At 41.7% G+C, this 14,056-nt stretch overlaps 1 protein-coding gene across 14 annotated transcripts in view; it reads left to right on the top strand.

Moving 5' to 3' along the window:
- SNAP91 (synaptosome associated protein 91) overlaps positions 1-14,056 on the top strand; it is a 69,860-nt gene that overhangs the window by 6,488 nt on the left and 49,316 nt on the right. For all 14 annotated transcript variants that reach the window (XM_049817978.1, XM_049817990.1, XM_049817984.1 and 11 more), the window contains one exon: positions 13,827-13,969. In XM_049817978.1, coding sequence (XP_049673935.1) covers positions 13,827-13,969 — 143 coding nt within the window. The remainder of the gene's footprint in view (positions 1-13,826; positions 13,970-14,056) is intronic.

The following is a 14,056-nucleotide window of genomic DNA, read 5'->3' as shown; positions in this document are numbered from 1 at the left end:
AGGAGAGGGAGGATGAGGAAACAGAAGAGTGCATAGACGGTGTAATATTAAACTTCCTTTCATCCAAACAGTGTAACTTGATAAAGCTAGATTGACTAGTCCTACCCTCCCTTCCCTTGGCTTTTCCCCAGCTGAAGGCATGTATTCTTAGTCTGTTTTCAATAGTCACCAAGACCCTTCTGTTAAACATGCTTTGTCGAGGTCATGGATGACGAATCCTGGGACAAGTCAGGTCTTTCTGCTGTACTGACTTACGTTAGTAGACCTTGATAATGGAGTAGCTATGTCTGTCTTTGAGGCCCCTTGTTCATGAGATGGTCAGTATGACAGTGACCAGTCTCTTCTATTTAGTAGTTGAATATGTTTCATAATAGTCTCACAGTGTTACTCCCTTAGATCCTGGGTGGCAGCAACTGAACGTCTTTTAAACAAACAAAAAAATTAATCTGAAGTTTGATTTCCTGTGGTTTGATTTGATCTGTGCCTCTGATTTCCCAGCCTGGCTCTCAAACCCTCCGAATTCTGTGTGTCCCTTACCTGGGCCTGTCCCACTAGTGAGGAATTCCGTGAAGTCTCCAAGAAAGTACTCTGTTGGTGTGGTTGGTCTATGTTTCTGTGTCTCTGCCCCATGAAGGATCCTTTAAAGTGCTTAAAAGCAGATGACAGTCAGGATAACTCTGAAGGAAATAGAGCGTTTTGGATGCTATTCGTCTTCTCTGCTTCTTGCTGGATGGAGAAATTGGTAGCCAAAGAGGAGAATTTGCTGCCCTCTTAGTCCCCACTTCTGAAGAAATGGTAATATAGCAGAGGCACACCTTCTTCTAGTATTTTTCTGCCTATGCTCGAGATACTCGAGACTACTTCGCTCTTCCCACCCTACTTACCTTTCCCCCTGTACTGGCCTGTCCATGGCAAGGTGTTGGCTGCAGGGGTGGCCTGTATGAGAAGAGACCAGGGCATGTTCCGTGCCAAACACAGCTGGCTCCACAATGGACCCACCGCAGGACGCAACTGAGCCCATCCACCAAGCTTGTGGCACCTCCACGAAAACATACTTAAAGGGCAGAAAACACTGGACAGGCAGAGGAGGAGGAGGGAAAAAATGAGAAATGGCAGAGGGAACACCAGGGTCGGAGGTGGAGCAGGAGGTACTCCATGGTGCTGGAGCAGATATCCCCCGCAGACTGTGGAAGAGACCCCTGTTCTCAGAGGTCACAGCTGCAGCATCCCCCCCTCCGCTGCCAAAACCTCGCCATGTGCACCCAATATACCCCGTCCCTGAAGAAAAGAAAGGGAGAGGTCTTCCTCAGTCAGCTGTGGACACGTGGTATTGCTGAAGGAGCCGGCTCCAGTGTTTTTTGGAGGTGGGGAAAAATTAGGGGTGGGGGGAAATGACATTATATCCCTTCCATTAGTCTTACTGTAGTCTAAAGATGAGTCAGTGGTACCAAACAGTATTATTAAGTTAACGTGCCCTGTTCCTTTTTGGCACAGGTTCTTTTCAAGGCACAGATCAGGATGCGGGTAAGGGTGGAAAAGGACGAATTCTGATGTGTGCCCAGGGGAAATACAGTAGTCTCAACAATGAGTGTCTGATGAAACTTGAACCTCCAAACTTCAACATGTGGCATGCAGATTAGGAACAATATTCTGCCTGGCTTGGAGAGAGGGGTTTCAAATACCATGAAAACTAAAAATCAAGGAATAAAGGAAGCCAGGAAATCAGGGTTTGAATCTCAGCGCAGGACGTCTAGTGTGCCGAAAGAAAAGGTCTAGCACGGGGCTTAACCCTGAACTCCAACTAAATGATATGACAGAAGAAGCCTTCCTAGTAGATTTGCAGGCAGTGATCTGTAGCAGAGGGTTTGCAGCGGTACTTTTGTTCCCCTGAGTCAGCAGTACCAGCAAGACTGCAGTGTGAAGCTTCATTGGTAAGCTTATTAGAGTATCCCGTCCTGTCAGACTCGGCACGGTTGCTTGATTTTCCTGCTGGCCAAAATTTTGCTTGGATGAGAGCTTGGTGGCTTAAATAAAACCTGAATAAACCAGATGTTGGCAATTGCTAGAAGGCAGTTGGAACACTTGGCAGAGGCTAGCTTGTCACTTTGTGGAGTATGGTTAAGTCTGCTTTTTCTGGAGTCTTGCAAACTGCATGCTAGACCCTTAAAACTGTTTTTAATACTTATAATCTTGCCATTTTAATCATGTTTACTTCTGCAGAGCTGCTTGAAAACACTGAAAATCAATACAAAGCAAGTTTTGCAACAGTGGGCTCAGAGGTGTATTCAACAGTCATAGCTGGTAGCCAGTAAGCTGCTTGTGCTCATAAAAAATTCTCTTAAGGTTGTGAAACACATTTGCTGAAGCAGTTGAGAGTTGTAGCCCACTAGGAAAGGGAATATACCAGCAGTCTGGACTAGTGCCACGAATGGTGTTGGACATCAGCCTTGAAATGTCACCATGAATGTGGGTGGAATACTGGAACAGTGTTTTCTAGGCTGCTGGCAAATGGTAGCATCCACTGGGCATCTGAGATTTGCAGCTTAGTTGTAGGCATAGTATGGGAAATGGCAGTGCACTGTATTACCACTGACTTCTGGTCGAACCAAGTCTAAATACCCTTCTGTTCCTCCTCCCTGCCCAGGATAATGTGATCCCCTGCTTCGTTCTAGATTATATCTGTATCTTAACTTAGTTTAATGAAAGGGATTGTATGCTGAACAGTCCTGGTGTCATGCTAATGTTGTGTATTTATGTAATCTGTACTCTGGCCATTTGAGCTTAGGCAGTGTATCAGTCAGTTGCCTTTCCCAGAGTCTGTTTTTTCTAGCTATTGATAAAACTCAAATGTGTTATGATATTTCTTGTAGAGGAGATTTTGCGAGTACATAGGTGTGATCATGCTTGAAGGCCACCAAGAAAGTACACCCTGCCTCTCGTATGTCCCAAGAACTGCAAGCTGCTGACAGGACATGTCTGCAGCTTGGGTCTGACTCATGGCAATCAACTCTTTTCTTGGTTGTAAGCCAATATGCAAAATTACCACAGGTAGAAAGCAAGCTGGCAGGAACTTCTGTGTTGTAGTTGGGTCATAGGGCTCTAACAAAACAGTTGAGCTGTGTTGCTTTGCCAAAGTGGCTTTACTTTCTCAAAGAAGGAATGCAAAAGAAAGCAATGTTCTTTGCTAGTTGTTTCTAGGTATTTAGGTGAGTAGGTTATGGCTGAGATGTGAAACACTGGTAAGGGTAGATTGGAGAGTTTGGTGTCCACTTGAGCTAAGATTGTTCTACCATATATTTAAAGGACTGAAGAATATGTCTTGTCAAGGAAGTGTCTTAAACTTTGCTGTCCTAAAGAGGTGGGATGAGACTGTGGCTTGACTACTGACGGTATAGTCGATCCCTTCAAACTGAGCCTTAGCTTGGCACGAGCGCGGATGACACAATGGCAGCGGGTGCTTCCATAGCAGATGGTCAGCAGTCAGCCTGCAGAGGCTGGCAGGCTCCTAGTGCCTCTGGCATAGGTTTGTTATATCTCTTAAGTCTCTCTGATAGTTTACAGAATGTTCTAAAATGGTCCTCCATAGCAGTGAGAGGAGGACAAGACTGCTCAAAGCATGAATAAAACATGCTGACTTGTCGCCCACATTCTTAAAATGTATGCAAGTTTACAAGTTTAGAGGAAGGTCTTCAAAAAAAGGCAGTGATCGGTTATCTTGCCACAGTGCAGGACTGCACTAGCTAGAGAATACGTTACACATGGTTGAAGAGCCCACATAAATGCACTTAAGTGGGAGTTCAAACTGTTTTTAAAAGGACTCTTCCTTTCACTTCTCGTTCAGAGAGTGTAGGACTTGTATGAAAGAGGGAAGCCAGCTGGCCTGTTTCCTGGCTCTGAAGGCTGCTGTTTCTCGTTATGTAGGGGTCGAATATAGACAAAAGCTTTACCGTATCATTGCATCAGTTCTTTAGCAACCATGGAGTTTTAAAACCCAACCTTTTCAAACGGAGACTTGGGTTTGGATCTTGCTGCATGACTCTGGAATCCAAAGTATGGTTATTGAGCCTGTAGCTCTTAATCTAAGTTTTATAGCTGCATCTAAACCTATTTATAGGAGAGCATACATTCTGCTAAGGGGCAGCAAGCCAGAGGAAGTCAGCATATCTAGTGTGCCAGTGTTTTGAAAACATGTATATTTTATCATGAGTGATGTTTCGTTACTTCCATCTTTCAGAACACTATTTTTATATGTGAGCCTTGCCTGTGACTTTCTGATCAAATCTTTCATTCTAAGCCACGTAGAGTCTTTCTAGTTTTGGTAAGCTTGATTTAAACTTCAAATTCCTCTGTTATTTGTGAACTGCAACAGTATTAACAGGCAAAGTTTGCTGTGTTTGGAATAGGTGAGTTTAAAGAACCTCCTCGTGTTTATCGGGAAGCTGGAAATTGCTTATGCAGTATTATGAGAAGCTACCTTTCAAAACTCACCTCCATATCGTGCTTAGGAGTTTAATTGACACTTCTGGGTGTTCCAGTCTAGAGATCTGACTCTTTGTTAAAGACTCTTTGTGAAGCTTTGCTGCCTGGATATGAGCCTGAGTGATGGATTCCAACTTCCCCGCTCATCAATAACTTGATAGGAGACTTCCTCTGCCAGTGGCAAACCCATCTTCCAAAGGTATTGGTGACTTTGATCTGTTAGACAGCAACTTACTACTGCCAGGTTTTTTTTAAATGTTAGTAGTCCTAACTGCATCTTCAATATCTCAGGTGGATGTTCCCTTGGATTTAACAGATTTTTTTTGCAGTATATGAAAGGCTGCAGGCTCATGTTGAAGAGTAAAGTCTACTGGTAGTTGATGTTAGTTTTTTCAAAATTTCTGAGACTTAAAACTCACCTGCCCGTGTGGCAGAAGCAAAAGGATCTTGTTTAACTGGTGTAGTACAGGGGAATGAACATAAAGGAATGGCACGTTTGGTTTCATTATTATTTTTTTTTAGCAACGAGAGAGTAAAGCTCTGTCTAATTGTGAAGGACATCAGTCAGTTTATTAAAAAAACCCAACAAACTAAACCAAAACCCCCCTTTTTTATGGCACAGCATTCACATATGAGGCAGCAGTCTGGTTTTAGGAACTCTTACGGTCTTTCTGTTGCTTTGTAGATACATAGATACAAGACAAAATAGATTGAAATGATTGCACCCATGTTACAGAGTACTTGCTGTTTAGTTGCAACTGCTTCAGTATGCCTCTAGGCATACCGTCCATACTGTTGCACTGACTGCATGGACAGGTTTGCATTACGCTTGGTTTCTTTTTCTACAGATTTGTCCATGTTTTCAACAAGACTGTCTGCATAGCTGTGGACATTTTGTTCCCAGTTAAGAATTTCAACCCATGCTAAGCTCCCTGTGGCTTGTCAGCTCAAGAGAGTGCCTGGGCTCTCTGGCCTTGTTTGCTTATTTTTCAGGCTGACCGTACTGAAGGTTGTGTCATCATGTGGTGTCTACTGACAAAAGAGCTGGACTCTCAGAAGAATCCTGCTGAGAGGGTAGGAAAAACATGGACCGTGGTCTGGATATTGGAAGTAAGATGTGTCAGCTGCTGAGCCTGCCTGCTCGACTGACCTGTTTCTAGCATACAGGCTGTAGCTAATTAACATGTCACTGAAGTTGCTTGCACATTGTTTCATCCCCACCCTATTTTTTTTTTTTTTTTTTTAATGTATTCCCAATGTGTAACTGCCGAGTAGTGCAGGTGAAACATCAGGCTGCTTCCAATATATTTTCAGTCTCATTCAGATTGTAGTGGATTACAAATTGCTGTTCTGGGCAGAGTTGATAGGCTAGTGACAGTTTCACTTCTACAGGTTTATTGAAAAAAAAATGGTTTTCTGAGGAAAGTAGATCATTTGAGAGTGGAAAGCACTAACCAGTGTTCATTCTTCTCAGAATAAAAATGACAGCAGCATGGCAAGTCAAATAGTTCATGTACCGTGCCTTAGTTGATTACCACTTTGCCAGATGTGGTTGGAGTGTAAGATCAGCCCAACATGTAAAGGCTGATTAGAAAATACTCTAGTGCAGAGATTACGGTAAATGACCCACACTGCTGTGGCAAACATGAAATCCTTACTTTTCTAGTGTAGCTGTGGTGCTCTGGATAAAAGCCACAGTTGATCCTGTTACTGATATTCCAGTAAACAGCCAAGTGATAAGAGTTACGAATTGATATAACCAACAGGTAATGTCAGGGGTGGTTCACTCTCATGGATGGATAACCACAGGCCACAGCTGGAATCCTGGTATCCAGTTATAGTAGTCAATTAAATAGATCTTATTGACTGTTACCCTCCTAAGCAATAATCTTGGAAGAATATGCTCCCTTTAAACTTGTTCTGTTGTTTGCAGCAAGACCTAGGATGCGATGGGACTGTTGCTTTAGTGCTTGCATGGGCGGAGACAACAATTCTACCTGTTAGAGGAAATTGAATAAATGCTTTGAAGGCTTGACAGAAGATTCATATTTCTTCCTTAAATTAAAGTGTATGTTGGTTAAGGCAGGTTTGAACTGCTGAAGTAAATGGCTTGTAGCATGAGATATGAGATTTGCCATGTGGGACAGAAGTTCCTTTTCAGGCAAAGTTATTGGTCAAATGCTTAACACAAATGCTACTTGTAATGTTAGGATTTTTTCCATGTCCTTCTCTCCCCGAGAGTTTGGCATCTAAGATGCTGTATTACAATAAGCTGAGGAATAGCATTTCTCCAAGACAATTGCTTTTAACCTTGTAACCATCAGTTGGTGTCCACCAAATGCAAATAGCATTTTGTGTATCTTAAACTATTGAGAACTGTGCAAAAAAGGTAGTACAATGATGATTTGTGGCTTGGCTGCTATTTGCAGTAAATCAATAAAATAGAGAAGTGGCACATCTAGCTCCAGAATTACTTGATGTTTCATATCGACATAAGCAGAACTGCTCAGTTCTTATCTTTGAGCAGAAGAATACATGTTTCTGTTGAGCTAGTTGTGGAGCAGGATTTGGGTGGAGAGAGGGTCTGGAATGGGGTCTCTGGGTGAGAGGAAGGGATCATTCAAGCAGTCATTTCTCCGCTTTCCCCTGCTTTGCTGAACTTGTATTCTTGCCTGAGCAAATTCTTTGGTATTCAAAGTGAGTGAATTCTGTACAAATGAGGTTCAAGACTGAGCTTCTTACTACTTTGGACAGGGGAAAGATTCCATGCCTAATAACTAGGGTTTTTTCCTACAGTGAACCTGCTTGGCTGTGGTCAGGAAGAAACCAGGCAGGATTCTTTGACCATGGGGCCTTTTCCCCTTTGCTTAGTGTTCTGGCTTCACGTGTGTGAGGCTAAAAAGCTGCTTTCCTTAGTATATTTGTACTAGGGAGTTTGTGTAGGTGACATCTTCTGGGTGACAGCTCTATTGTTCCAGTTATTTAATTCCTGAGTAAAATTGAAGCTTTTATTCTTCTGAATAGTTGGATCATGGGTGTCAGTAAGGTCTCAGACTTTGTCCATAAAATATATTCATCACTAAGTAATTAGCAGTCTTAAAGACCATACTTAAAACCCTAATGGCTGCTGCTTAAACTTGACCTTCTGCAGCTGGCCTGAATGTCATCTTTCAGTTGTGCTACTCTCAAGGAGAGAACTCCAGTGTAAACGCTAAAGGTGATGCACATTATTCTCCCCATCAGAGGCAGTGGAGCTGTAAGTTCTGGGAACTTTTAAGTAAAAAGTATTAATAGTTCATGGAACTTGAGGGAGTTGCTTATGGCAAGAATTTTTTTTAACACAGTATAATCACACTTTTTCCTTATTATTAGTACTTGGGGAGACAGCTGCTTTGGTCGCATCCTTTCGGATCCAGTAGAAGACCACCTGACAGTTGGCTTTTATTTTGCCCTTTCCAAGAGAGCTGAACCTGAACCTCTGAGGAGGAGAAGCCATATGTAAAAATGATTAAGGACCAAAAGGGACACAAACCCAACATAACTGGTTTAATACTGGTAATGAGCTGGGGTGGTTTTTGCAGATGACTTAAAGCCAGATGTCTTGCCTTGATATATGGTGGGGAAGGAGGGGTGCAAACCATATGAAAGTGCACTGGAATAAAATCCAGCAATGTATATGGACAGTAGATTTTTTAGCTTTGTTTTCAAAACAGGTGTTTGGTGATATACGAAGTGATACACTGTTGTATTTAAAAAGGAGTAGTGTGATAATAAGATGTTTCTAAGGCTAATTAAACTCTCAGTTTGAGAAATTGGAGGAAGCTCCAAGAGAAATTTGCTGGTACTTGAAGTCATCTGCCCTGCCTCTCTGCAGACTCCGCATGTGATTGATAGGGAAGAAGAAACTCTTCTTCTCTTCTGAAAAACACTTAATATTATGAGTGGTATAAGTATGCCTATGAGTAAGCAGAAGGAAGAAATTGTCTATAAAAGGTGATCTTGGTGTGGGATGCAGTTGTGTGGTTCAAAGACTGACTGCCATGACCTCTCAAACTTCAAGATCTGCAGCAAATATTTATCCTCACAAGTGTCTGAGATGCGTTTGGGAAAAAGAAGGTCTGTGAATCAGGCTGGAGAGAGGAGGTAGCAGTTCCCCTAGTTATTTGTAGTCACAGGGACTACAGCTGCATTACTGGGAAAGTCTATAGTATCTGGAGAGCATGCGTTCTGTGGAAGATGATTGTGTTTAGGTTTGTTGAACTGGCATAGGCATGAAAGTGCATAGGCAGTATCTGGAAGATGCTGGATTTTGATAAAGGGTAGGCTTGCTGGGGTCAAGGGGTAGTAACTCTTGAGATAGACTTTTGGGGAGGTAGGAGGAGACAGCATGAATTGCTGTTCTGCTTGGGGAGATTATTACAAGCCAGATCATGGTGCATGTTTGGAGACGGGGCAAGGTGAGGGTCGAAAGAGTAGATGGTAAACTTTAAGCCCACAGAAAAATTCCCAATTGTGGAATTTTTTGATAGTCAAAGCCAACAACATTAAGATCATCTAATGTTCTCATAGGCAATTGTCATAGAAGCAGAAACTGTTAACTTTGTTCTGCTTCCTATTAGTCTTTTGTGGTCTTCAGTAGATCTGGAAGTTCAGCTCTTGCACTGGTTAGCACACTGATATAGTAGCTTCCTGGTACAGTTCTGTGTCTTGCAAGGGAGGACTCGTACTGTTACTTGCCTATTTAGCTTTTTTGGTTGAAGCTTGTAAACTCTTACTTTTAAGGCACTTCTTTCTGTTCTTGACTAGCCTGGATTTGAAACAATCCTGCATTCCCCTTTCTGTAAGTTCAAGGCATTATTTAAATGTAAGCAAGGAAGAAAACTTGTGAAGACTACTGTAGCGTTCAATGTAATAGCGAGGAAGGTCTGTAAGGGAGTTACTGTCGGAGAGATTTGGCAATGTTTAGGAACTGAGTGTATGACACAGCTCAGATGCTGAGGCAGCTCGCATGTTAATTCAACCTGGAATGACAGCTGCTCTTAAGTTGGCACCAATAATATTCCTCCGAACAGAGAGGTCTTGTGCTCTGCTGCTGGTTCTCTGCATACTGAGATGTAAATTGTGAATAATTAACTTTGAACTGGGGAATCCCAGGTCTGTTTATTAAAGAATTGAGTAAAAAACCAAAACAAACAAAAACAAACAAAATGGGTTAAAATCCCTGCCCAGATCCAGAATACAACCTGAAAAAGTAAAGGAATAAGAGAGATTCTTTAAAGTGTTGTATAATCTCTCTCATTTAAAACAAAACAACCCCCCAAACCCAAACCAACCTCTAAACTAGGAAGTAGTTTTTAATGAGACTGAAAAAGTCTGAGATTCTGAAGATTTTTGAAACTTTCTTGCTGTTCCCTTTTTTTGCCTTATGAGTTTAACAAACACCAAAACTAGTCACATCTTTTAGTGGTCTCTTTAAAAGGTCATGAAGAGCTAAGGTGTCTTACTTCGGTCTTCCTCACTGAAGCCTCTACCAATCTTCCTCAATTTGGCAGGTTTGTCTTTTTATTCATGAAGGTGTTGATTATAGTTTAGCTTTGCTTCTCTTCCCTAATTAAGCTGCAGATGTTGTAAGACTGGGTCAAAAAGTTGGCTAGTCAAAGAGTTCAAAGACTGGTGCTTAGATTTAAGTTATGGTGTCAAAGAATTGACAACTGTTTATTTCTTCTGTGTGCATTGGTTTTGCATCTCAAAACTTAACTAGAAAAAGTGTATGAAAGTCCAAATTATGATTTAAACAAGGATCTCTAGACTGAATAAGTGTTCAGAACAGCAGCTACCAAATAGTGAAGAGAGGAAATGGGGCAAATCATGAACTGTGATTTGGCAATTATAATTTAGTCCCACAGTGAACAAATCGATTCAAGTGAAGGGTATGTAGGTCTTCATTCTCCAGCTACTTCATTTCTGTGAAAGTCACGATGAAAGCACTTGCTGCTACTGCCGTATGATTCCTCATTTCTCACCCTGCTTGGAATTTGTATTTGAGCTCAGTTTCTGGGTTTGGGCATTAGCTGTCAGTGTACTTGACATGGATGCCTGCAATAGCAGAAACTTCATCAGGAAGGTACCTTTAATCCTTGTTTGTCCTAGTTGTGTGTACACCAAATGGAATAAACTTTGTAAGGTTGCTTCATGTGGCTTCTGATGGGCTGGTTTTCATCTGGTACTTCTTAGTATTATCTATTTTGTATTAACAAGTCACCTGTGACTTGCTTGGAAGACTGAACTTCATTGTCTCTTTTGAAAACTAAGTTTCTTTCCCACCAGTAAATCACAGAATCTGTATCTTCTGAAACTGTAGTTTCTACCTTTTCTTTTTTCTTGTATGTGTTTTCTTTTTTCTTTTTTCTTTTACCTATTCTTCCATACCACACTGATATAAAGTTAATTTTGCCAAATCTTATTTTAAAATTTAGCTTAGCCACCAAACTCTGCTGCTCAGGGTTTGTTAAAGTTAGCTAAGCTTGTGAGTTGTTCCAGAAGCTGACAATTTTTGGTTAAGCTGAGACTCTATGGTATTGGGGAAAGAAACCCAGGAAGCTTAAATTCCTTAACTTTGTTGTGTGACTTAACAGGAAACAACCCTGCAAGAATTAACCCCCCATGTTCTTTTTTTTTTTTTCCCTCAGATGAAGAATAAAATCTTCGTGTGTGGTTTAATTCTTTTCTGTGCACTGGAAGTAGTAGGCTTAAATTTAATCAAACCTCTTTACTCAGCACACTATAATTACTCGTGTCCTAAAACATTCAGAGCTGCAGACTGAGATGCTGTACCCTCCAGCATTTTGGAGAGGAGGCAGAAATGACTGAGTGACTTCAGAAGCAGTGCTCTGGTAGCGTATAGCGGTAGTGCCTTGTAGCCTCTGTTGCCAGCGTTGCTGTGGGTGGACTCCTCTGAGGTTTCATTATCTAACATCCGCCGCCGGAATACACAATTTATAGCACCTCTCTTCCATAGTGAGCTACGTACTGAAATTTAGGACTGAAGGCTTGCAAGTTTGATGCATGTTTCCATATACTAAGGACAAATGCTTTCATCTGCAGTAAAACCTCTGAACAGGGTAAATGGTGAGGAGGCCATTTGTGACTTGCTTCTAAGCTTTTACAAACCGCTGTCTTCTATAAGCATTAATCAGCAGTAAACAATAAAAGATTATTGGCCTGTTTGAACAACAAGATCAAGGAGAATTATTGGAGCTCTGAGCTTGAACTGCTGTCATTCAATAGTATGGCTTAGTACTGTAATACTTTGTCTGCAGAACTGCCTCCTTTGGGGGTAGTATAACTGACGTTATAGAAGTTAAATTTACATTTCAGAAGGTGTTCTGCAAAAAAAAAACCCCAACCCAACACCCGTAACCACACCAAAAAACACCATGACAACAACCATTTTAAAATCAAACTTGGCGAACGGATCACATAATTTTTTGTCTTCTGTCTCATTACAGAAAATCATTCCACTGCCCTGAACCTGAAGACACGTTGCAGTTTTATGCCCATACAAAAGACAGTTTTAAACACAAGCACTGCAGTTTTCACAAGCTTCTGACTCAGAGCTACAGATTTCTTGTATCTTTAAACTAGTTTGTTTACTAGAAGTAAAACCATAAAAATCACTTGCCATGCATTAAAAAAAAATAAATTGCTAAACTTCTTAATGCTTCTAGTACAGCAGTGTAGGTCTGAACATGCCAGGTAGTTCTCAATAGCTGATGCAACTCATTGGTCTGTTTAGACAGACGTGTCCTCTGGACTTTTTCTGCCCTGCAGAGGCAGAATCAGTAGTTTCACAGTGATCTGAACCTTGACTTCCCGCTCTCAGCAGCATTAATGCTCTTCGTTATATGGGGCTGTGCTGGGGAGGGAAAGCAAGTCTGGAAGTGGTGACCCTGCTGCCCAGGTGAACTGAACTCCTGTAGAGTGTTTACAGCAGACTCGCATAGTTTGGGTGTGCAAGGATCAGTCACAGAATAGCCTGTCTGCTTCTAGGGTAGAAAAGCTGTCATCACGGAATGACTTGAATAGTTGGATGAACATTTCTAGTCTGGGGGTGAGGTAGAAAGAAATACGTGGAAAATCATTAACAGTGATTACTGTCCTCTCAGGGAAAGTAAAACATGAGTATTTTCATTAATAACACAGATAATGCTTAGTCTGTCAGTTTAGCTTTTTAATTTTTAACTTTTTCTACTTAGGTCTTCAAACTTTAAGCCTCAGTCCTGCAATTAGGTCTGTATCCTGTGCTCTTTGTGTTGCATGAAGTTGTCTCCTGAAGTCTCGCTAGGGCCCTGTCTGGCATCACATGTGTTTTGGTCATGTAGCTGCAGTACGCTGTTTCCAGCTGTGTCTCCAAAATAGATAAAAGCTTGTAGAAGGTCATTGCTGGCTGCCTAGCAAGAGTCTGTAGGTAACAGGTGATGTAGTAAATCAGAGATCCTATCAGTAGATGTGGGATATAGATGCTAGTGGAAAGCTTGCTGCCCTACTGTTTATGATTTAAGCACACATTTACCTTAATTTCATGTACTCTCCTGTGCAAGTCTACACCTTCCTGATGTATAGGACACAAGGCTGTATTTTATTCTTGTTCCCTAAGACAGTCTAATGTCTTATTTCTTCTATGTAAGGTGCAGGTGCTTGCAGAAGACTACTATTCTTCAGTGTAAACTAATGTCTATCCTTGCCTTCTTTCCTACTGTTGAAGAGGTCTTAATGCATGGCTGAATGCACTCTCCTGCTGTCTAGGCGTGCAGAGACTCTAGGAGGTGTGCTGTAGCACGCTGATGAAACTCTAACCTCTCCGATGAGTAGAGTATCTGTTTCTGGTGATACCTCTTTTTGCTGATGTGACTCTGTTCAGGGTGCTTGACTTATTACCTGTAAGTGAAGAATTCCATAATACTCATTCATCTAACCCAGAGGTAGTGAACTGCCGCGATTAATTTGAAAACCTGCAAGCAGTAAAGTCATGTGATGTTGTGCACCCTAATTTCATCTGGGATGAAGATGGAGAAAGGTTGGGACACAGTTCAGGACAGAACTGTTGGAAAGCTAGTACTGTCGGACAAAAGAGTCAGGCCAGTGTTGCTGTCAGAATGTACTAATATAATCTCAGGTTTTTGGTTTTTGTTTTGTGTGGTTTGGTTTTTAAATGTAGAACATAAGCACTGAACTTGCTGTTTGTCACAACCATGGCCTGCAGCCTGGTGGGTTGAGGGCCTGGCCACGCTGCAAACTTTTTTGTCTTATTTGTAACACCCAACACCTTCCTTTTCTCTCTCTTACAGACTTGATCCAAGCAACTAATGAAACAAATGTGAATATTCCTCAGATGGCCGATACACTTTTTGAGCGAGCAACAAATAGTAGCTGGGTGGTCGTATTCAAAGCCTTAGTTACCACACATCATCTAATGGTTCATGGCAATGAGGTAAGTGTAACCAGCTTTCTCTCGAGACCACGTTGGCACTGAGCAGACTGCAAGCCAAAAACATTAGTAGTGCAAAGGCATCTCTTC

This window comes from Accipiter gentilis, chromosome 15 (genome assembly GCF_929443795.1).
Source record: "Accipiter gentilis chromosome 15, bAccGen1.1, whole genome shotgun sequence".
Lineage (NCBI taxonomy): Eukaryota > Metazoa > Chordata > Aves > Accipitriformes > Accipitridae > Astur > Astur gentilis.
This window is presented reverse-complemented; position numbering and strand designations above follow the sequence as displayed.